The following is a 25112-nucleotide window of genomic DNA, read 5'->3' as shown; positions in this document are numbered from 1 at the left end:
AGGAGGAGGTGGCAGGCTTGCCACCTCGCTCCTATACTCCAGCATGGTCCTAGCTGTCTGTGACAACCGGGATCATGCAAAATTACCAGGCGGTCGGGTCCCAGAGACCCGATCAGCCCAGTATCACCGCAGATGGCAGGGACGATTTCCCTTGCGATTTGCGGCGATTGCCGACATGGGGGGCCTACATGGCCCCCCTCGGCGTTTGCCCTGGAAGCCTGCTGAAGCATTTCAGCAGACATCCGCTTCCGATCTCTGCCCGGCGAGCGGCAGGGACAAGAATACGCCAGGGCGTAAGTTTACTCCCTGGGTCCTTAAGTTCCAGGGCGCCAGGGCATAAAATTACGCCTTGGGTCCTGAACAGGTTAAGGTTAAAATGGGCTTGGTCCTTAAGGGGTTAAAGAGGAAGTTACAGGTCTGTGAGAGCCAGAAATCTTGCTTGTTTGTAGGTGACCAAATACTTATTTTACCAAGGAATTTACCAATTTATTTATTAGAAATCCTACAATGGGATTTTCTTGTATTCTTTCACCCCCATTATGTCTCTCATAGTTGAGGTATACCTATGATGAAAATTACAGGCCTCTCTCATCTTTTTAAGTGGGAGAACTTGCACAATTGGTGGCTGACTAAATACTTTTTCTCCCCACTGTATACAAACTACATTATCTATTAATAAGGTAAACATAATTCATCATCCATTACTACCCTCATATGGTAGTTAAGAAGTTCTAAACACAGCAGTTTACTGACATGTATGTCCATGATTAGTCTTTTAATCCTACCAGGCACATGTGCTAAGTCCCGCACCTCAGCCGAGACTCCCCGATCCTGTTCTCCAATTGCACTGTGCATATGGGAGATGTCTGCCTACAAAGTAAAGTCTATACTTTGCAAAACCATTCTTTTTACATTTATATATATTATTTATAGTGTGCCTGTTTACATTGAACGTCATCTGCCTGCGTTTTTCCAGCGCAGGTGACGTGTGAATACCGCAACCTGTCAATCACCCCATGTTTTAGCGCCTTTTTAGGTTTAAATAGTATGCCATTTTACATTGAAAAAGAGACAGTGTGTAGTCTCGAAACACGTCTCTATGGAATAAAAAAAACATACAGATTCATCACATCTTGCGAAGTTCGAGTTACTTCAAGGCGGTTGCGCCGATGATCCCCGGACCTGTTTTTTTCCTGCTAGAGATATTCATTGACCTTCCTAACATTGTCAAGGAGTTTTTAAGATCTTTTGAGCTCTGAACAATAAGGTTAATCTGCTTAAATCAAAAGTTTTGAACTTCACGGTGGACAGAGAGGAAGCTAACGGACTTCATTCAGCCTTCTCAATGAAATAGGCCTCCTCTCATATCACCCATGTTGGCATGTGGATGCTCTCAGAACTTTCCTTAATAATCCAGCCTTTCCATCTGATTTGGAACCCCACCAGCCATTGGGTATAACATGCTCCTTTTCCAAATGAATCAGGGCTCTGATGGATCTGGGATCTTTCACCAGCCTTCCTTCCCTGGTGTCCTGGTGCATGGCTTCTTGATGCCAAGCTATCTCATCTCCTCTATACATTGGGGTCTCCTCCTGTTTAGGAAATAAACCCCCTTTGAACATCTCTGTTTTTATTCTGGCTTACCGTTCAAATTGGTGTCTATTCTATATGTGCAGCTGCTACAGCTGCTAGAGAGGAGGGAACTAGCCACACCAATTCAGTTATTTTGGTAATGGGTCAGAGCATTGGAGGTAACATTGGAATCGTCAGATTAGACAACTGTGGCTTGAGAATCTCTCTCCTTCGCTGTAAACATTGAGAGTAAACCCCCTTCCCCTTTCTTCCACTATTTTCTCATTCTTTTCTCTCCTTCTTCTTGTTCTTATTTGTCTTGTTTGTGTCCTGTCTGTCAAGATGTTTAGCTGAAAATACCTTGCATTTGCTAGTGCATAGTTTTCTGCAACTGTACTTTTATTGTGTTATCGAGTTTGCCAGCCAGAAAGCCGCTTGACATCTATTGTTTTTTTATTTACTTATACATTGTTCTTACATTCATACTTTGGTATATCATTACTGTACATAGTTTCTTATGTTTTTTATAAATAAAATTGTAAAATCACAAGAAAGATGTGGACGTAAAATAGGTAAAAAAATGAATTTTTTTAAAATTTTGTAATGTGCTCTAAAAAAAAGTCTATGGAAAATCGTCTGACTCACTGTTTATATAACACCATCCAACATTGGAACGACAGCTGTTTTTTTTTTTTTTAAGTATATTTATGTTATATACAGTTTGATGGGTGTCTCACATGATGATAGGTGCTATATACGTTTGATGGGTATTATATACAAGATGATATTATATGGACGGCATTGTGGGGTGTGTAGGATTACAGGATGCCCTCAGTTTTTTCCCTCTTTCTTTTTCTCTTATGATTTTCATGTATTGTCTCCCCAGGCAGATCAGCAGGTAGACATTATGAAACGCGTGGCTCATCTTGTTGGAAAGCGTCTGGCAAATTGTATGCAAGGTCCAGCAAGCTCTGACATGGATAAGAGGCTGGTGAGCTGAGAAGATAGGGGCTCTATATTTGGGGCTGGGGAGCCTCCGTACACTGATCAATGCTTTTGTCACCTGATGATTTATGGAATCTTTGTCTTTTCAGAAAAAACTTGCTTTGATGTCTCTGTCCTTAGCCATGGCTGATTGTATGAAGGAAATAGAGAGCGAGTCGAGTCTGAGGTGAGAGCAGTGGTCAGACATGGATCTGAGGTGACTGGACTCAGGACTGAAGAATAACCGCCATCTTATGTTGTTCCTTTAGGAGGACTCTGGAGATGGGCTGCTGTGTGGAGGGATCTCTGGCTCAGACACTGGCAGAGTATGAAATGAATATGGAAAGAGACGTCCTGCAGCCATTGAACAAGTTAAGTGAGGTAATGGGACGCTGACATAAGATTATTATTGTCCCTCCCCAGTTCCCTGCTTTTTACCATCTTCCTCCAAGGTCAAAATATTTTGCCGCCCAACAACTACAGTAATGTTCAGATATATACAGAAAGTGTCACATTGTTTCTATATGGGTAATATATAGAAAGTTAGTAATTGTGACATTTAATTCCCTATTAAATATCAGACATACCTTGTTGTGGTGAGGGTGTGATGAGGGCAGATGGAATTAACCCCTTTTGTTCGTGACACCAGGGCGTGGTTTATCCTCTACACCACCCAAAGGAATACCGCTGGATTCTGGGCTAGGCATGGGGGCAAATAATTACTCCGAAGCCAAGTTACAAGACAACGGCAGCTTTACTGAGTCAGACAGGTGTAACATTCTATACAGCTTGGCTAGGGCCACAGAGGTGACCAGTGACTTCAGTGCTGGGACTTATAGCGGACTTGGACAATTTGGATGCAGGCCCAGCTGACTTGAGACAGGATGACTTGACTATGACAGACTATAACTGACTTTACCCCTTCTGTAAATTACCAGGCTTTGACTTGACCTGTGGGGCAATGGACTTGAGAATCCGTGGCTGCTTGACTGACTTTAGGCCTCCTCTGGACTTCAGACACACACCTAGGACTTGACCTCACTGTAGTTCAGCAAAGACTCCAAGAGATTGAGCTAGCTCCACCCAGGGCTTATATGTGGGAGACTAGGAGGGGTCCCATAGGTCACATGGTCACTGACACCTCACTGAGTTACAATCACATGACATCAGGTTAATCACATGTCAACTATTCTTAAAGCTATAACACATTACAGGTATATTACAGGAGATAACACACATACAAATGAATATGCAAGGGTAACAGATGCAGGTGGGCCCAGGGGACAATGTAGGGAGGCTGCCTGACAGGGCAGCAAGGGTAAAGGGGTGCAACTCCTGTACTGGGCCACCACATTGTTGTTATAGCCGTACTAGGGTAGTACGTAAGTATATTTAGTGATGTGACTATCAGGAACTTTATAACATTGATAGGTGATAACTATTTGATGGAGAGGGGTCTGACTTCTGGGACCGTCACAATCTCAAGAATGGAGATCTGAGTCTCCTGTCAGAATGGAATGATGGAACGTGCATTGCCTTGAGATTGTGGGGGGTCCAAGCAGTTGGACCCCCACGTCCAGATTGGGGGCTCCGACTGCTGTGAATAGGACATAACTTTGCAAGTTGGGTCAACCCCTCTAAAGCTTAATCTCCCCCTCTCAGGAAGAATTACCCACAATTCTAAAACACAGGAAACAGCTACAAAAACTCCTGACTGATTGGAACAATGCAAAAACTAGGTGAGTGCAAGTGATGCCTGTGTGCACTGTTATATTGTTAAAGATAGGTAAATGCATGTGGTGCAGGTGATGTCTATGCACAGTATTTCTGTGTCATAGACAGTGAGTAAGGCAATTTCACTGCACAATGTAATATGTAGGCATGCCTTTTGGATTTCACCTTACAACAGTCTCACCTATTTTCACACTGCTGCAGATAGTGACTATTGCTTTGCTTAATGTGGTTATTGACTTTGGGCTTCACTAGAGTAGTGCTGTACTGTCAGATGTAGGTGGATAAATCACACTGCAGGTAAAGACACCATTCTGTCTGATAATTTCATTTAGGCTGCTTCAAGCCCAGAAGAATATGTCAGGCAGCCCTGGAAGTAGTGGCACCATTGCTCCACCCAAGCTGGAGAGTCTGAAAGAGGAAGAAGAGGAGCTGAGAAGGAGACTTGACCAGAGCAAGGTTTGTGAAGGAAGAATTCAGTAATTGGTCATCATTTTGGAGCTCATTTCGGTCACTATTTTTATTTTTTTTGCAAAAACTTTTTGCTAAAACTAGAAATGGAATTGACACAGTCTGGAAAATTATAACGGAAAGATTTGCTCCATATTCTGTGTTTTGGCTACAAATACTGACCAAAATGTGGTCCAAATACTGACCAAAATATGAGTAAACTTAGCCTGATTCTAAAAGGAGGAAAGTATAACTATGTTTCTGTATAACTTATATACTTTTCTGTTTCTGTTGCAGGATGATTATTTATCTGATCTTTATCAGTTCAGTTCCAAGGAGCCTGAATATGAAAATTACTTCATTCGGGTAAGCGTCCTAGCTTTCTGGGGAGCCTGCTTGTAATCTAAAATACTATAGTTTTAGGGTATGTTCACACTGAGGAATTGGAGAGGAATTTACGTATTCCTCCAATTCAGTCAGCAGTGAAAAACCCAATAGAGTTTAACTGTATTTCTGCTCCTTACTTCACACTGAGGAATTTCCGCAAGTGGAATTCCAACACTAAATTCCGTTCCACATTAAGAATGAACATGTTCTTTCTTCATGCAGAATCCACGTCTTTGTCCCATTGAAATCAACTACATTTTTTTTTTCAGCCTAACGCCGTTCCGCGCGGAATTTGCATGGAAATTCTGCTAAAAAAACAACAACAAAAAAAACAGTTTCCTCCTGTATTCCACGCGGAAAAAAAGACGGAAATTCCGCAGCAGAATTTTTAAGTGAGAATTCCTCGCCAATTCCTCAGTGTGAACATACCCTAAGGGTGCAAGCAAGGGGGGAAAAAAAAAGGAAGAAACAGGGATGTATCTCGTGAAGACTGTATGGGACGTACACAATAGTAGAAAGGTAGAATGAGATCCTTACGGGATCGTGTTATGCTTAGAGCACAACACCTGTAAGCCCATGAACATGAATGTGGTCAGCAGCCTTGTGGTCCCTCCGGCTTTTCTATGGGGTCGGCTGGTACAATCGATCCAGGTAATAGATGCCTCAGCTTAGGGATCTCAAAACAGGGGACATCTCTCGGGGCGATACACCAAATGGAGGATACAGCTCAATATAAGACAAATACTTTTTTTTTTTATTGTATTAAAATGCATTTTAATCCAATAAATACTTTTTTTTTATACGTCATATATTGGACTGTATACTCATTTGGTGTAGGGCCCCAATAGAAGTCCCCTTTTTTCAGCTGACCTAAGCAGATAAATCTACTGTCTGGATAGTTTTAATGTGCATTCACACATGCATATTTTTCTGTGTATTTTGCTGCAGATTTTCTGCAGTGGATTTTGCTACCTATTGAGGTCAAAGGGTTGCAAAATCAGCTTGTGAAAATCTGAAGCAAAATTTGCAAATGTCTCCCCCTCCCTCCCAATCACTTACTCACATATGATAATTGGGATTTCTGTTTGGACTTTATTTTCTCAATCAAGAATGTACAGATAACATTGCTAAAATGTATCATAAAGAGGTAACAGTAAGTAACAGAGCCTTACTAGATAAAACTAACAGGGGTATACAAAGTGCAAGTAATGGGGACCATACAGTACATAACTAGCATTGTCATCCAACATCAATATAATATGATTGTACAATACATAACTAACAGGGCCATACCATACATAACTAGCAGTGCCATACATTACTTACATAACAGGACTAAATAACATATACATAATAGTACCATACAATACATAACTAACAGTGCCTTACAACACATACATAACAAGACCATACAATAGATAATAGCAGTGCCATACATCATATATGTAACAGGGCCATACATAATATAAATAACAGGACTATACAGACTGTAACTAACCAGGCCAGACAGCTCAGTGGGACCTATAACACTGCACACACTGATCTCCTATGCTGATCACTAGCGTGTATTAACACACCTGTGATCAGTGTTATCAGCGCTTGACTGCTCCTGCCTGGATCTCAGGCACGGAGCAGTCATTCGTCGATCGGACACCGAGGAGGCAGGTAAGGGCCCTCCCGGTGTCCTGTAAGCTGTTCGGGACGCCGCGATTTCACCACGGCGGTCCCGAACAACCCGACTGACTAGCCGGAATAGTTTCACTTTCACTTTAGAAGCGGCGGTCAGCTTTGACCGCCGCTTCTAAAGGGTTAACACCGCACATTGCCGCAATCGTTGATGAGCGCCGGGACCGACGCGATGTGATGCGGGGTCGCATCGCGGGAGCCGGCGCAGGACGTAAATATATGTCCTGCGTCGTTAAGGGGTTAATAAGGCTTTTCCTTATTAAGTAGATTTTGTAGGGTTTTTTGTGTTGCATGTGTCATGCGCCAGAATTTCCGACAAAAAACCCTACTAACTCTCCACTTTACTCAGAAAACCGTACAAAGGGGTGTGGTCATCAGAGAAAGGGTGCATGTATAAAAAAAAAAAAAACTACATTTTCGAAAGAAACCTACAAATTTACTAATGTTTCCACATAAAATGTGATGGATTTGGGCTCTGGAAAACTCGACAGCTCAGAGCATGTGCAAAGAGAGCAAAATGTAGGAAAAATCGCCAAATTTAAGATACAATAGTAAATATCATGGAAAAATACCTGTCGGGAACAAAAACCCTCAAAGAAAACTACACTCCACTCTTAGTAAATGGGGCCCAATGTCTTTTGTCCTTTGGGACTGCAGGTAAATTCCAGGAGCTAGGAACAGAAGTTAATAACTAAATGCAGAATATTGCCAAAAATCCACAATACTCATGTTTTCAGCGACAATACCCCTTCGTCAAATTGCTGGACGTAAGTAACAGTGTCAAAAAATGTCAACTTAAAGACTTGTCCAGGTAGTAAATAAGTTATTACAGTGCAACATGAACAGAACCATACAGACTAAATATAACAGGGCCATACAATGCATCCATAACAGAGCAACACTGTATGGCTATTATTATGCGCTAACTACATATAATAGAGCCATGCAATGTATTTATAACAGCAAAACAGCCTGCAGGTACTGGAGGTCAGATTGCATATAACAGTGCCACGCAGTGCATAATAACAGCTCTAAAGATTGCATGTAATAGGATCATACTGTTTGAAAGAACAGTCATCCAGGCTGACCAGAGGGAGTTCCACCTCTGGAATAGATGGTAATGTCTTCACAGTACAGGTCTCTCCCAAATCTCAGTTTTATTTCTATCAATGTAGAAGAATGCAAAGAAACCTGGCACCAGTAGTATAGGGCTGGAAAGATATGTATATGTTCCTGTTAATATGGAATCAGCGTAGGAAGCAATGTGCATGCTGAGGGTGGTGCTCACACAGTACGATTCAGTCCACATGAAAATGATACAAGAAGAAAGATGAAAAGGAGCAACTCACCCAAGACCCGAGAGGCGGTAGCAAAGTCTTTACTTTATTGCATATCGTGCAGACATAGATGCAAGCCACGGGGGGCAGATGTCACAGTGGGAGAGTAGCAGACAACGGCGGGCCACGGTCCGTATTGTGCTATCAAAGCACTTCGTCAGGCCCCTGCCGCGTCTGACGTCAGATCCTGTCTTATCTGTTTCTTGTTGCCATAGTGATACAAACAAAATGTTACAAAAACGTGCAACCCAGTGAATTAAAAACAAATAGAATACAGAAAATCCTAAACTTAATTGCAAGCAACAAATCATTATATAAAAGAGGAATTATAATTATAATAGAACACTAAGTTCATTTTTATCGTTCAAACCTATTGCGCCGGAGAATCCACCGTGCCTCTTTGGCCAATAGGGTTTGGTCTCTATTTTTTCCTCTAAAATTAGTTTCTACTCTCTCAATACCTGAAAACCAGAACATGTTCGGATCAGAGTTATGACATTCGGCCATATGTGAAATGAATCTTGGAACTCCTTTACCTGTCCGTAAGGATCTAGCATGCTTGCGGATCCTATGGAACAATGGGCGTATCGTTTTGCCTATATAATATAGGCCGCATGCACATACTAAGCAATATACTACATACTTAGACCTACAGGTAATAGGCTGTTTTATGTGTATTGTATGTGCACCTAGTTGCAAGACTTTTCCTTTGATGCATGCACTACAGAAAGAGCAGCTGCCACAGCGAAACATACCTATAGGTCTGGTGTCGGTAAGCCACGATATTTTGTTATTATTATGTTGCTGTTTCTTTTTCAGAAAATCACCAATTGTTCTATTATGTTTAAATGTTACAATTGGCCTATCTGCAACAAAGTCTTTCAACTCTGTGTCTTTTTGTAAGATAAACCAATTGTTATGTATGGCTTTGCTGACAATTTCGTTCATAGGAGTATTTGTAAATGGGAAACAGAACCTATCAGTAGATTTTTTCTCTTGTTTAGATTTTGGAGTAAGGAGGGAATTACGGGATAATTTATTAACTTTATTCTGTGCCTGATGTATCACATGCATTGGGTATCCCCGTTCAGTAAACCTCTGACTAAGATCTTTTAATTGCTCTTCATCCACATTATGGTCACTATTTATACGTTTTAAACGTGCCATTTGGCTAAATGGGATACTATCTTTCATTTTACTTGGATGAGAAGACCCATAGTGTAGTAATGCATTTTTAGACGAGGGTTTTCTGAAGCCGGATGTTGTAATTGTGTTATTATTAATAGTGATAGATATATCCAAAAAATTACAACATCCGGCTTCAGAAAACCCTCGTCTAAAAATGCATTACTACACTATGGGTCTTCTCATCCAAGTAAAATGAAAGATAGTATCCCATTTAGCCAAATGGCACGTTTAAAACGTATAAATAGTGATCATAATGTGTATGAAGAGCAATTAAAAGATCTTAGTCAGAGGTTTACTGAACGGGGATACCCAATGCATGTGATACATCAGGCACAGAATAAAGTTAATAAATTATCCCGTAATTCCCTCCTTACTCCAAAATCTAAACAAGAGAAAAAATCTTCTGATAGGTTCTGTTTCCCATTTACAAATACTCCTATGAACGAAATTGTCAGCAAAGCCATACATAACAATTGGTTTATCTTACAAAAAGACACAGAGTTGAAAGACTTTGTTGCAGATAGGCCAATTGTAACATTTAAACATAATAGAACAATTGGTGATTTTCTGAAAAAGAAACAGCAACATAATAAAACAAAATATCATGGCTTACCGACACCAGACCTATAGGTATGTTTCGCTGTGGCAGCTGCTCTTTCTGTAGTGCATGCATCAAAGGAAAAGTCTTGCAACTAGGTGCACATACAATACACATAAAACAGCCTATTACCTGTAGGTCTAAGTATGTAGTATATTGCTTAGTATGTGCATGCGGCCTATATTATATAGGCAAAACGATACGCCCATTGTTCCATAGGATCCGCGAGCATGCTAGATCCTTACGGACAGGTAAAGGAGTTCCAAGATTCATTTCACATATGGCCGAATGTCATAACTCTGATCCGAACATGTTCAGGTTTTCAGGTATTGAGAGAGTAGAAACTAATTTTAGAGGAAAAAATAGAGACCAAACCCTATTGGCTTAAGAGGCACGGTGGATTCTCCGGCTGGAGGCCACCGGCGCAATAGGTTTGAACGATAAAAATGAACTTAGTGTTCTATTATAATTATAATTCCTCTTTTATATAATGATTTGTTGCTCGCAATTAAGTTTAGGATTTTCTGTATTCTATTTGTTTTTAATTCACTGGGTTGCACGTTTTTGTAACATTTTGTTTGTATCACTATGGCAACAAGAAATAGATAAGACAGGATCTGACGTCAGACGCGGCAGGGGCCTGACGAAGTGCTTTGATAGCACGATACGGACCGTGGCCTGCCGTTGTCTGCTACTCCCCCACTGTGACATCTGCCCCCCGTGGCTTGCATCTATGTCTGCACGATATGCAATAAAGTGAAGACTTTGCTACCGCCTCTCGGGTCTTGGGTGAGTTGCTCCTTTTCATCTTTCTTCTTGTATCATTTTCAGTTTTATTTCTATTGTACTGAAGGAGGAAAAATCTCTACACAGAATATTGTCTTGTACTTGACTGTGCAGAACTGAGGCTACTTTCCGGAATCTGTAGGCGCTATATAAATAAAATTATTATTATTATTTCATCAACCCAGATTTTGCCAAACCCACTAGTGGATCTAAAAATAATTCTTTGGCCCCTAATCTAACCGTTTCTTGAGGTTTCAGCACTGGAGATATGGGATATCAAATAAGGATGATGATGAGCATAAGATTTATAAAACAACAAATCACTGACAAATGGGGACCTGTAGATCCCCTATAGCTGTCATAGACCAAAAAGTAACCAAGAGAAAAACAGCTAAAATTAACAAAATGTTATTAATGTCCAAAAAATCTTATTACTAAAATCGGTTATAATTCTTACAAATCACTAGGTATCCGGAGTAAAAGGACAACTCTCAGGTGCCCTAACTCGAAATGGGACAATCCCCCTTAACAATCAACAAGAACAATGCCTTGCATCAATTCCTAAACCCAACGCATTTCCCTGTATCACAGATTATTTTACGGTTCATCAGGGGTTATCTTAAGCGCACTCATGAGAGTAGGTTGAGAAATAGATGCTATTCATTCCATTCTATATAGTGTGCAGAAAAAGCAAAGCAATAATAAAGCCACAATACATAACTTTGCAAGCGATACACATAAAACACAGAGATTATTCTTGTGATCTAGATTATTTTTTCATCTTCCATAGAGGGTTACTGGCGACTCTGTGATATCTAGAAGTCCAGTAGATGACCTTTGGAGGAACCGATGATTCCTAAAATACAAATAAAGACAATACAAGCAGACAAACAAATAGTTTAGCACAAAAAATCTGTATAAATGACATTAAGGCTACAAAGCACATATAGCGTATTAATAGCACGTATATTAGAGAAGAGATAAAGACAGAATGGAATGAATAAGATACTGTATTTAATAGGACTGTAACTTATGGCCCAATGTTGTCACATCATCACCATTTCTTAGATCAAATTGCAATGAATACATATTTCTCTATTCTCATAAGTGGCCTCCAACTAGGAAACGATAAAAATTGTATGATGCACGTCCAGTGATACTATAAACCAGTTCCATTCTACTGCTTTTCACACCTAGGTGAATAGCACAACATCATTAGTCCTCAGTATTCCACAACGGTACTACCGACAGATGAATATCTTACCTACATCCCTGCATGAGCACATACGGTGACCACTCCAGCACGGATTCCTGATTGTGGTAGCTGTATAGGAGCCCTAGCCTGCCTTAAATATCTGTTTCCCATGTGTCGGTAGTACCGTTGTGGAATACTGAGGACTATTGATGTTGTGCTATTCACCTAGGTGTGAAAAGCAGTAGAATGGAACTGGTTTATAGTATCACTGGACGTATCACTGTCTGAAATTTTGAGAGGTAAGGAGTTTGGTGGTTGCTATTTTTGCTGCTCCTCACTGATTCTATAATAATAATGACAGTTGGAGGAGTTCCCTTATAATTGATACCTACCTCCTTTCTTTTGCTACCATCAGGTTCCGTTTTAAGCTATATCCATAGTTGAGAGGTGGTATACATACAAGTTTAATGAAACAGTGTTATGTGATTATATCTCTTATATGGAGTTGGGCTTTATACTCCTGAGAAGGTAATTAACTATATGTGTTTCTTTGGAGTGCTATGATAGAATGCAATGGGCTTTTTTGATTGGGTCATTATCGATATCTTTTATAGACCCAGTATAGAAATTGAATCTTGCTGATATCTGAGCTGATCTGAGTGATATCCGAGTTCTTAGGCAACAGACTGAATTTATTTATGGCACATATGGAGGTATACTTTTTGAAATTTAGAATTTTCTTAATAGTATATAGATGAAAGTGTGCATCATACAATTTCTATCGTTTCCTAGTTGGAGGCCACTTATGAGAATAGAGAAATACGTATTCATTGCAATTTGATCTAAGAAATGGTGATGATGTGAAAACATTGGGCCATAAGTTACAGTCCTATGAAATACAGTATCTTATTCATTCCATTCTGTCTTGTTATCTCTTCTCTAATATACGTGCTATTAATAGGCTATATGTGCTTTGTTTGTTGCTTTAATGTCATTTATACAGATTTTTTTGTGCTAAACTATTTGTTTGTCTGCTTGTATTGTCTTTATTTGCATTTTAGGAATCATCGGTTCCTCCAAAGGTCATCTATTGGACTTCTAGATATAAAAGAGTCGCCAGTAACCCTCTATGGAAGATGAAAAAATAATCTATATCACAAGAATAATCTCTGTGTTTTATGTGTATCGCTTGCAAAGTTATGTATTGTGGCTTTATTATTGCTTTGCTTTTTCTGCACACTATATAGAATGGAATGAATAGCATCTATTTCTCAAGCTACTCTCATGAGTGCGCTTAAGATAACCCCTGATGAATGTCACGATTCGGCTACGGGTTGTGGATCCGCTGTGTCAGCGAGGGATTGGCGTGGACCGTGCTAGTGGACCGGTTCTAAGAGGCTACTGGTTTTCACCAGAGCCCGCCGCAAAGCGGGATGGTCTTGCTGCGGCAGTAGCAACCAGGTCGTATCCACTAGCAACGGCCCAACCTCGCTGACTGCTGAGAAGGCGTGGGACAGAAGGACTAGGCAGAGGCAAGGTCAGACGTAGCAGAAGGTCGGGGGCAGGCGGCAAGGTTCGTAGTCAGAATGGATAGCAGAAGTTCAGGTAACACAGGCTTTGGACAACACTAAACGCTTTCAATGGCACAAGGCAACAAGATCCGGCAAGGGAGTGCAGGGGAGGAGATCAGATATAGTCTGTGAGCAGGTGGAAGCCAATTAAGCTAATTGGGCCAGGCACCAATCATTGGTGCACTGGCCCTTTAAGTCTCAGAGAGCTGGCGCGCGCGCGCCCTAGAGAGCGGAGCCGCGCGCGCCAGCACATGACAGCAGGGGACCGGGACGGGTAAGTGACCTGGGATGCGATTCGCGAGCGGGCGCGTCCCGCTGTGCGAATCGCATCCCCAACGGCCCTGACAGTGCAGCGCTCCCGGTCAGCGGGACTGACCGGGGCGCTGCAGGGAAAAAGATGCCGTGAGCGCTCCGGGGAGGAGCGGGGACCCGGAGCGCTAGGCGTAACAGTACCCCCCCCCTTAGGTCTCCCCTTTTTTTTGTCCGGTAACTGCCTCCCCTGGAATGAGGACACCGGGAAAGAATGGGGGGCTTCCTCAACGGGAGGCAGTACAGCAGGAGTTGGAATGGGGAGGGAGGGCAGAGGGTGAAGTTTGGCACGGGGCAGGGAGACACAAGGACGGGAGCCATGAGGGGACACAGAGGCTTGCCTGATGGGACTGGGAGGGGGGGAGAGGCACTTCCTGTGGCAGGCAGAGTCCCAGTTCTTTATCTCCCCGGTGGTCCAATCAAGGGTGGGGGAATGAAGCCGGAGCCATGGCAGACCGAGGAGGACCTCAGAGGTACAGTTGGGGAGAATGAAGAACTCAATCCTTTCGTGGTGGGGTCCGATAGACATCAGGAGGGGTTCTGTGCGGTAACGCACGGTGCAGTCCAATCTGGCTCCGTTGACCGCGGAAATGTAGAGCGGTTTGACGAGACGGGTCACCGGGATGCTGAATTTATTAACAAAGGACTCCAAAATAAAATTCCCGGAGGCACCAGAGTCCAAGCAGGCCACGGCTGAGAGGGAGGAGTTGGCTGTAGGAGAAATCCGCACGGGCACCGTGAGACGTGGAGAAGAAGACTTAGAACCAAGAGACGCCACACCCACGTGAGCTGGGTGCGTGCGTGCGTTTCCCAGGCGTGGAGGACGGATAGGGCAATCCACCAAGAAATGCTCGGTACTGGCACAGTACAGACAGAGATTTTCTTCTCTACGGCGATTCCTCTCTTCCTGGGTCAGGCGAGACCGATCCACTTGCATGGCCTCCTCGGCGGGAGGCCCAGGCGTAGATTGCAACGGATACTGTGGGAGAGGTGCCCAGAGATCTAAGTCTTTTTCCTGGCGGAGCTCTTGGTGTCGCTCAGAAAAACGCATGTCAATGCGGGTAGCCAAATGGATGAGTTCTTGGAGGTTGGCAGGAATCTCTCGTGCGGCCAGCACATCCTTGATGCGACTGGATAGGCCTTTTTTAAAGGTCGCGCAGAGAGCCTCGTTATTCCAGGATAGTTCAGAAGCAAGAGTACGGAATTGTATGGCGTACTCGCCAACGGAAGAATTACCCTGGACCAGGTTCAGCAGGGCAGTCTCAGCAGAAGAGGCTCGGGCAGGTTCCTCAAAGACACTTCGGACTTCAGCGAAGAAGGACTGGACTGTGGCTGTGGCAGGATCATTGCGGTCCCAGAGCGGTGTGGCCCAAGACAAGGCCTTTCCTGAAAGAAGGCTTACTACGAACGCCACCTTAGACCGTTCTGTAGGAAACAAGTCCGACAACATCTCCATATGCAGGGAACACTGAGACAAAAATCCACGGCAGAGTTTAGAGTCCCCATCAAATTTGTCCGGCAGGGACAAGCGGAGGTTAGGAGCGGCCACTCGCTGCGGAGGAGGTGCAGGAGCTGGCGGAGGAGATGGTTGCTGCTGTAGCAGAGGCAGAAGTTGCTGTAACATGGCGGTCAACTGCGACAGCTGCTGTCCTTGTTGGGCAATCTGCTGCGATTGCTGAGCGACCACCGTGGGAAGATCAGCGAGACTTGGCAGCGGCACCTCAGCGGGATCCATGGCCGGATCTACTGTCACGATTCGGCTACGGGTTGTGGATCCGCTGTGTCAGCGAGGGATTGGCGTGGACCGTGCTAGTGGACCGGTTCTAAGAGGCTACTGGTTTTCACCAGAGCCCGCCGCAAAGCGGGATGGTCTTGCTGCGGCAGTAGCAACCAGGTCGTATCCACTAGCAACGGCCCAACCTCGCTGACTGCTGAGAAGGCGTGGGACAGAAGGACTAGGCAGAGGCAAGGTCAGACGTAGCAGAAGGTCGGGGGCAGGCGGCAAGGTTCGTAGTCAGAATGGATAGCAGAAGTTCAGGTAACACAGGCTTTGGACAACACTAAACGCTTTCACTGGCACAAGGCAACAAGATCCGGCAAGGGAGTGCAGGGGAGGAGATCAGATATAGTCTGTGAGCAGGTGGAAGCCAATTAAGCTAATTGGGCCAGGCACCAATCATTGGTGCACTGGCCCTTTAAGTCTCAGAGAGCTGGCGCGCGCGCGCCCTAGAGAGCGGAGCCGCGCGCGCCAGCACATGACAGCAGGGGACCGGGACGGGTAAGTGACCTGGGATGCGATTCGCGAGCGGGCGCGTCCCGCTGTGCGAATCGCATCCCCAACGGCCCTGACAGTGCAGCGCTCCCGGTCAGCGGGACTGACCGGGGCGCTGCAGGGAAAAAGATGCCGTGAGCGCTCCGGGGAGGAGCGGGGACCCGGAGCGCTAGGCGTAACAATGAACCGTAAAATAATCTGTGATACGGGGAAATGCGTCGGGTTTAGGAATTGATGCAAGGCATTGTTTTTGTTGATTGTTAAGGGGGATTGTCCCATTTCGAGTTAGGGCACCTGAGAGGTGTCCTTTTACTCCGGATACCTAGTGATTTGTAAGAAATATAACCGATTTTAGTAAAAAGATTTTTTGGACATTAATAAAGTTTTGTAAATTTTAGCTGTTTTTCTCTTGGTTACTTTTTGGCATAAGATTTATACACTTCTAATATGGTCAGCATCCTTTCAGCTTGAAATGGCTGATAACAGCGAGCAATATTTCCTAGTAAATAGTTGTGAGAGACTGAAGGTTAGGGTCAGACTCTCTCTTTAATACTGTACTAAATTGCATTGTGTAATGGGTTAGCATTGGTTTTTTGGTTCCACAGTTTCACAGTATAGCAGAGCTGTGTATATGTAGATTCTTCTCAGCTTTCTTTCTCTATTTCCAGTTTCTGGAACTGCAGGCAGAATACCATAAAAAGTCCCTGGCTCATCTGACTGAAGCACTTGGGGAGCTAAGAGACACTTTAAAGGAGAGTGGTAAGTGTCTATATTATCTCTCTCTTCTGTATAGTCCTAGAATGTCTTTTTTAAGATCATGGTAAAGATATGTAACAGGGTTGATGTCCTGGAGGGAAACACCAAATGGAAAAGGATTTAGGTAAAGTAGAGTAACTAAAATTTTATGTGGATAAATGGAAGATAATGCACCTGGGATGTAAAAACCCTCGGGTAGAATATAGAATATTTGACACATTCCTGACCTCAGTATCTGAGAAAAGGGATTTAGGAATAATTATTTCAGAAGACTTAAAGGTAGGAAGACAATGTAATAGAGCAGCAGGAAACGCTAGAAGAATGCTTGGATGTATGGGGAGAGGTATAAGCAGTAGAAAGAGGGAAGTGCTCATGCCGTTGTAAAGAACAATGGTGAGACCTCACTTGGCGTATTGTGCGCAGTACTGGAGGCCATATCTCCAGAAGGATATAGATACTCTAGAGAGAGTTCAGAGAAGAGCTACTGAACTAGTACAAGGATTGCAGGATAAAACGTACCAGGAAAGGTTAAAGGACCTTAACATATATAGCTTGGAAGAAAGAAGAGACAGAGGAGATATGATAGAGACTATTAAATATATAAAGGGAATCAACACAGTAAAGGAGAAGAGTATATTTAAAAGAAGAAAAGCTACTACAAGAGGGCATAGTTTTAAATTAGAGGGGCAAAGGTTTCTGCAGTAATATCAGGAAGTATTATTTTACTGAGAGAGTAGTGGACGCATGGAATAGCCTTCCTGCAGAAGTGGTCGCTGCAAATACAGTGAAGGAGTTTAAACATGCATGGGATAAGCATAAGGCTATCCTTCATATAAATAGGGGAAATGACTATTCATAGTATTCAGAAATATTTTACTGAACAGCTATGTTTTTTAGCCTTTGTTTTAAGCTGTTTTTTTCACCTATTTATGGCTCAAAAGGAGGCAAAAAAACTGTGCTGCTAATGGGAACAGGGGGGGGGGGGAGATTTATCAAAACCTTTGATAAAAGTTGCCCATAGCAACCAATCAGATTGCTTCTTTCATTTTTAACAAGGCCTCTGCAAAATGAAAGAAGCGATCTGATTGGTTGCTATGGGCAACTTTTCCTTTGCACAGGTTTTGGTAGATATCCCCCACTAGTGTTCCTGCTGTGGAAAAAGTGCAGAAACTCTGTTCCCATGCATTCCTGCAGGATTTGAGCCCTGTTCACATGTATATCTATGATTCCATGAGAATCCCTCCTAAGGGTCCCAGATTCAGCAGGATTTTGAAAGGCACTTTAGTGATGTAGTGATGAAATATATCGTATTTTTCGCCATATAAGACGCTCCGGCATATAAGACGCACCCAATTTTAAAGGAGGAAAATCTAGAAAAAAAAGATTCTGAACCAAATACTGTAGTAAAATATTTTATATCAGTATAGTTCCCCCACAATGGTAGGCAGCTCCTCCCCCCTCCCCCCCCCCACAATAGTTGGCAGTATAGTTCCCCCACAACGGTAGGCAGCTCCTTCCCCCTCCCCCCCACAATGATTGGCAGTATAGTTCCCCCACAATAATTGGCAGTATAGTTCCCCCACAATGGTAGGCAGCTCCTCCCCCCTCCCCCCCACAATGGTTGGCAGTATAGTTCCCCCACAATGGTAGGCAGCTTCCCCCCCCTCCAAAATGGTAGGCAGCTCCCCCCCCCCCTCCACAATGGTTGGCAGTATAGTTCCCCCACAATGGTTGGCAGTATAGTTCCCCCACAATGGCTGGCAGTATAGTTCCCCCGCAATAGTAGGCAGCTCCCCCCCACAGACATACAGCTTCAAGCCATATACAGTGTATGGCTGGAGGCTGTATCTCTGTGTGCTGCCCCACAGTGTTCCGGTCACCGCTCCTCTGGCCCAGTGTCACATCTACTGCTATGGCCTATGGACCATAGCAGTAGGTGCCGGGACCGGAGGAGCGGTGACCGGAACGCTGAAGATTACACACCGCCGGTCACTCACCAGGCCCCGGTCGGCGCGAGTCTTCCTCCGGTGCCTCTATGGTTATACGCACGGGACGTCACTGAGGTCCCGTGCGTACAACCATAGAGAGGCAGAGGATCGCAGGAAGACCGGAGGAGGACGCGCATCGGCCGGGGAATGGTGAGTGACCCGCGGACATCCTTATGTCCGGCATAGGAAAACCTATGATTTTATCTGCCCGGGCCGGCTCCTGTGTGCGGCTGCAGGCGGGGGCCGGCCAGAGCAGGTAAAAACTAATACTGTATATTAAAAACCAGGGGGCCTCCAGCTGTTGTGAAACTACAACTACCAGCATGCCCAGACAGCCTTTGCCGGTCCGGGCATGCTGGTAGTTGTAGTTTCAGAACAGCTGGAGGCCCCCTGGTTTTTAGTATACAGTTATTAGTAATTCACTTGCCCGGCGCCCGGAACTGTATGTTCCAGGAGTAGGGCAATAAACATAGCCGGTGAGAGGTGAAAAATTCACCGGGGGTCATGAGGCTGCTGCGGGTGGGGAACGGGTAGTCAGCGCTGTACCGCACCGCCGCAGCCTCTGTACTTACAGCTGACTTCCCGCTCTCGCCCTCAGCAGCCTCGGGCGTAAATTCGCCGTATAAGACGCACCAACTTTTCCCCCCACGTTTTGGGGAAGAAAAAGTGCGTCTTATACAGCGAAAAATACGGTACTTCTTTGAGGCGTCTAGATACTCACATGGTTGTCAACATGAGTTTATGCTTAATCTTAATCCTTCCAGTACTTATCAGCTGCTGTATACTACAGAGGAAGTTCTTTTCTCTTTGAATTTATTTTCTGTCTGACCACAGTGCTCTCTGCTGACACCTCTGTCCGTGTCAGGAACTGTCCATAGTAGGAGCAAATCCCCATAGCAAACCTGGTGTTTGCAGGGAGCACTGTGGTTAGACAGAAAATAAATTCAAAAAGAAGAGAACTTCCTGTGGAGCATACAGCAGCTGATAAGTACTGAAAGGATTAAGATTTTTAACAGCTTAACAACCATGGACGTGTATACACGTCCAAGGCGGATGCACGTTCCCGCACCAGGACGAGTATACTCATCCATGGTTCTCGTGGGTGCTGCCCAGTGCACCCACGAGATCGCAGCAGGGACTCGGCTGTATCACACAGCCGGGACCATGCTGCACTGCCGGGACTGAAGTAAACTTCAGTCCAGGCAGTTTTAACCCTTACAGCCACGGTTGGAAGTGACCGCGGCTGTAAGTGTTATGGCAGAGGGAGGGGGCTCCCTCTGTCTTCCCTGCAGCACCCTGCATCACGATCGCAGAGTGCTGTGTCTAATACGCGGCTGGACGGGGCCTGCCGCACTGCCGGGAGTGAAGTTCACTTCACTCCCGGCAGTTTAACCCTTACAGCCGCGGTCGAAAGTGACCGCGAGCTCTAAGGAGTTTGACAGAGGGAGGGGGCTCCCTCTGTCTCTCCTGCAGCACCCCGCAACGATCGCGGGGTGCTGCTTCATACCTGGGCAGCCGGGGGTCCTACTAAGCCCCCCAGGTCTGCCCTGGCTATTGCCTGTCAGGACGTGCCAGAGGCACGACCTGATATGCTGCCTGCTAGTGAAAACTGTCAGGCAGCATATAACTTCAATGCTTTGGAATACTAAGTATTCCAAAGCATTAAAAAAAAAGTGTAAAAATAAATAAATAAATTAATAAAAAGTGTTTTAAAAATGGGTAAAAAAAAAAGTTAAAAAAGTGTAAAAATATTTAAAAAAGTGTAAAAAAAGGAAAAAAGTGTAAAAAATTACAATAAAATAAACATGTTTATTAAATAAATATAATAAAAAAATGCGTAATGTGTGGGATCACACAGCGGACATCCGCAGCATGTAATATGCTGCAGTTGTCCGCTGTATGATCCTACGTATGCATTTTTGTGTAGGATCACAACAATGAGCTCCCTGCTGCGGCTAGGTAGCTTTGTGCGTCCACTCATTGCGGCGGATTTCCCGCCAGCAGTCACAAGCGGACATACTGAGCTACCCAGCTGCAGCAGTGATCCCGCATCCGCGGTGTGAAATACTCTGTCTGACCCTTTTTGTCTATAGGAATACTATAGGGGGTGTAGTTTCCAAAATGGGGTCACTTGTGGGGGTTCTGTATGGTTCTGGCAGATAAAACCCTTTGCAGGCATGAAGTACAGCCTATAATCCATTCGGCCTAAAATTATGCCCTGAAAGCCAAATGGCGCTCCTCTCCTTCTGGGTCCCACCACGCAGCCAAGGAACCAAATATGTCCTAAGCGGGGGTATTTCCGAACACGGGAGGAGCAGCTTAATAAAATATAGGGTGCTTTTTTCAATATCAGAAGTGATGTACAAAAAATATATGTCCCACAAATGATGCATTTGTGGAAAAAAGCTAATTTCGAATTTTTAACACTGACTTTGTAATAATTCCTGCCAAAAAACTATGGCATTAAAATACTCACTGTACCCCCTAGTGAATACCTTGGAGGGGTCTAGTTTTTAAAATGGGCTCGTTTAGGGGGGGGGGGGGGGGGGTTCCTATGTTCTACCACCTTTAAATTTCTGCAAACCTTGCATAGCACATAAAAAGATATTCTTTTCAAATTTTGAACATACTGAAAATTTCAAGTGCAATTGTTAGGCTTCTATTTAATTTACAATGTTAATAAAAAATAAAAAAACGCTTTAAAAAAAGTAGACATCTGAAAGTATAAGTTTCATAAACTATTTGGTCAGAAAGTATAAATATGTGCATACTATGTGTTAAAATAACAAAAAAATAATTTTTTTTAATTTCATGATTTTTTGCATTGTAAAAAAAAAAACTACAAATGATATCGGCTTACTTTTACTCTGTACATGAAGGACAACTTGTGACAAAAAAACAATGTCAGAATTATCGTGTTTGGCAAAACGTTACCAGAGTTATACTCTAATAAAGTCAGACATCCCGATTTGAAAAAGCAGGCCTGGTCTTTTAGGGGCGTACAGACCTAATTGTTTTGGTCCTTAAGGGGTTAAATTGAAGTAATTTACAAATCTGTTTAACTTTTCAGCCAGAGTTGATAAAAAAAAATAAAAATTCCACCGGAGTACCTCTTTAAACATTGCTTTCAATAGCAATGTGTTTGGTCTGGATCTTTGTGAAGATGACTGGGTTTCGGTGTCTACTCCTTGCTATTTCAATGACCATTGCGCTTTTCAATAACTTTGCATAAATCAGTAGAACAAGTCTTATTAGAGAATAATCCCTTTCGCCGCTTTAAGCTTCCTTTCCTTCTCTATTTTTCCCCATCATTTTTCACTTAATCCCCATAATTAGAAAGAGAAGCTGACCAAGAACCCAGTGGTCACCTGGCAGAGTTCCAAAGCTCCTGTGTGCAGATGGAATAAACTAGCAGTAGGTCAATCAACACTGCAGCACTCAATCTGGGCGCAGAGCGGCCATAAAGAAACTTTTCCTTGGTTCAAGACACATGAAAGTCTGCCTGGAGTTTGCAAAAAAACACCCCAGACTGCAAGAAACGGGAGTCTCTGATCAGATGAAATCTAGAATGACATTTTTGAACGTCATGTCTGGAGGAAACCAGGCACTGCTCGTCGCCTACCCAATACCATCTCTATAGTGAAGCATGGTGGTGGAATCATTGTGCTATAGGGGTGTTTCTCAGCAACTGAGACAAGGATAGTCTTCTGAAAATAGTGAGGAATTAAGAATATAAAAAAAGAAACAGTTGTAAAATATTTTCTTTAGTTACTTTATTAACCACTTTTACCACACTGATAGATAGAAATGACATTGTTACATATCTGAAAGGAGCAAAAAAAGGAAAGACCGACGGGAAGGCGCCTAGTGTGATACCGTTGATGACAGGTGGGGGGGGGGGGGGGGTAGTCGAAGAGTAGGTTATGGATGCTCACCTTGAGCGAGCAAAAAACTTGCATGTAGACCCTCAGTGGGGTTAGTGGTATAGATGATAGTCCACCGGATGCAGCTGCTAAGCCCAGGGTACAGGACAGGACTAGCCAGTCCTGGAGAGATATGCAGTAGCGAGGAAGAAAAAACCCTTTCAAAGGGCGCTGCTGTTGTCCTGGTGAGATGAAGATAAGAAGCCCGAGGCAGAAATATTTTGCAAGGTAGAGCTTCTTTATTGGTGCAGAATCATAGCAAGCAGGGATACAGACAGGATAACGCGTTTCAGGGGACAGCGCCCCCTTCTTCAGATCAGTGGTCTGAAGAAGGGGGCGCTGTCCCCCGAAAAGCGCTATCCTGTCTGTATCCCTGCTTGCTATGATTCTGCACCAATAAAGAAGCTTTACCTTGCAAAATATTTCTGCCTCAGGCTTCTTATCTTCATCTCACTAGGACAACAGCAGCGCCCTTTGAAAGGGTTTTTTCTTCCTCGCTACTGCATTGTTACATATCTGGGATTTAATTGCATGATATACTGGATGGGAATGGTTTAAGATGTTGACATTTTTTCTCTGCCCAATACAAGGCAATTGTGGTGTGTATCTTGTAATTTTCGCATGTAGCAGGTAAACACTTACCTATCAGATTTCTTTATTGTTTTACCTACAGCGCAAATGCCAGTGAAACAGCCATCTGCAGATGTGTATGGACTTCCTCTGACAACACACCTTTCCCGGTTTAAGTGTGAAATTGCTGTGCCCATATCTGCGTGTGTAAAATTACTGCTCATGCATGGAATGCATGAAGAGGTGAGGACGGGTTGGAAATGAAGGAGGGAAAAAGAAGGATGAATGTGGGAGGAGGGATAATGAGGGTTGTTGTGCCAGAAGAGAAGAGGAGTGAATGAAGGAGTAGAGGAAGAGCAGGATGAATGGCAGAGGAAAGGAGAAGCAGGGAAATGCTGGAGCTTAACCCCTTCATGACCCAGCTAATTTTTTTTTCTGGGTCACGTTTTTTTTCCTCCTTACCTTCTGTGTGACGAGTTGTACTTTCCACTGATACTTTTTTTTTTTTTGTTCATATAATGTATTACAAAGCCAGAAAAAAATGATATGCAGTACAAAATTAAAAAAAATATAGAATTGCACAATTTAATTTGTAGGGCAATTTTTTTTTCGGAGTTCAAAATACGTTAAATATGACATGCCAACTTTATTCTATGGGTCAGAATGATTCCAATGATACCAAACTTGAATAATTTTTGTTTAATTTTATGGTTAAAAAAAGTTTGGAAAAAAAAATGTATTACCATGTTCTCACCTCTATAACTTTTTTCCACCTATAGAGCTGTGTCAGGGTTTAATTTTTTGCTCCATGAGCTGTAGTTCTCAACGGCACACTTTTGTGTAGTTCTGGCTTTTTGATCACTTTTTTATTATGTTTTTTTGTGATGTAATGTAACAAAAAATCTGCAATTTTTTGTGTTAAGCTCATTCATCATACAGTATCATCACAATAATTTAGAGTTCAGACAATTACGTAAGTGGCGATACCAAATATGTTTATTTTTTATTTTTTGTACAGTTTTTTGTAAAAAAAAAATTTTAAATCATTTTTACAAACTTTTTTTTTCACTTTTTTTTATACACACTTTTTGGCCCTACCTAGGGCCCTAATATAAGCCATCATTAGATGGCTAACATAGATCGATGTAATGCTATTGCATTACATTGATCCATGAAAACTGTGCTCGATTGCTAAGGGCTGCCAACAGCAGCCTTCAACAATCACAGAGCCAGGAAAGACGCCGATGACAAGGTAAGCCCTCGGGCTTCCCTAGCATCCCATAGCCCCTTATGGGACAACTAGACACCAGTGAATAGCCACATTTAAATGTTTAAATGCCGTGATCTTTATAGATCACGGTATTTAACCAGTTAAATGACAGACACCGGAGCGATCTCCAATGTCCATCATTACTGTCAGATGTCAGCTGCTGATAGCAGCAGACATCTTCTGGTTATAAAGCAGACCCAACCCGCAGGCCCGCGTCATGACCCCTCACCCGACCCATAATGTACATGTACATCATGGGTCAGGAAGGAGTTAAAGGGAAACTGACAGGCTGTTCACTGGGTTATAGTGGGGCTGAGAACAGGATTAAAAAAAGGGCTCACTTTCATAAATTTGTCCAGTGGATTAACCCCTTAAAGGGGTACTCCGGCGAATTTTTTTTTTTTTTAAACAACTGGTGCCAGAACGTTAAACAGATTTGTAAATTACTTCTATTTAAAAAGCTTAACTCTTCCAGTACTTATCAGTTGCTGTATGTTCCATGGGAAATTCTTTTCTTTTGAAATTTTTTTCTGTCTGAC

General features: G+C 43.3%; 1 protein-coding gene across 2 annotated transcripts in view; it reads left to right on the top strand.

Moving 5' to 3' along the window:
* SH3BP1 (SH3 domain binding protein 1) overlaps window positions 1–25112 on the top strand; it is a 101163-nt gene that overhangs the window by 60800 nt on the left and 15251 nt on the right. For both annotated transcript variants that reach the window (XM_056525293.1, XM_056525292.1), the window contains exons 3-10: window positions 2459–2563; window positions 2667–2743; window positions 2826–2937; window positions 4219–4295; window positions 4623–4746; window positions 5035–5103; window positions 16735–16825; window positions 23407–23546. In XM_056525293.1, coding sequence (XP_056381268.1) covers window positions 2480–2563; window positions 2667–2743; window positions 2826–2937; window positions 4219–4295; window positions 4623–4746; window positions 5035–5103; window positions 16735–16825; window positions 23407–23546 — 774 coding nt within the window. In that variant the 5' untranslated portion in view covers window positions 2459–2479. The remainder of the gene's footprint in view (window positions 1–2458; window positions 2564–2666; window positions 2744–2825; window positions 2938–4218; window positions 4296–4622; window positions 4747–5034; window positions 5104–16734; window positions 16826–23406; window positions 23547–25112) is intronic.

Source organism: Hyla sarda, chromosome 6 (assembly GCF_029499605.1).
Source record: "Hyla sarda isolate aHylSar1 chromosome 6, aHylSar1.hap1, whole genome shotgun sequence".
Lineage (NCBI taxonomy): Eukaryota > Metazoa > Chordata > Amphibia > Anura > Hylidae > Hyla > Hyla sarda.
Note: the sequence above shows the minus strand (reverse complement) of the source record. Positions and strands in the feature narration are given on the sequence as shown.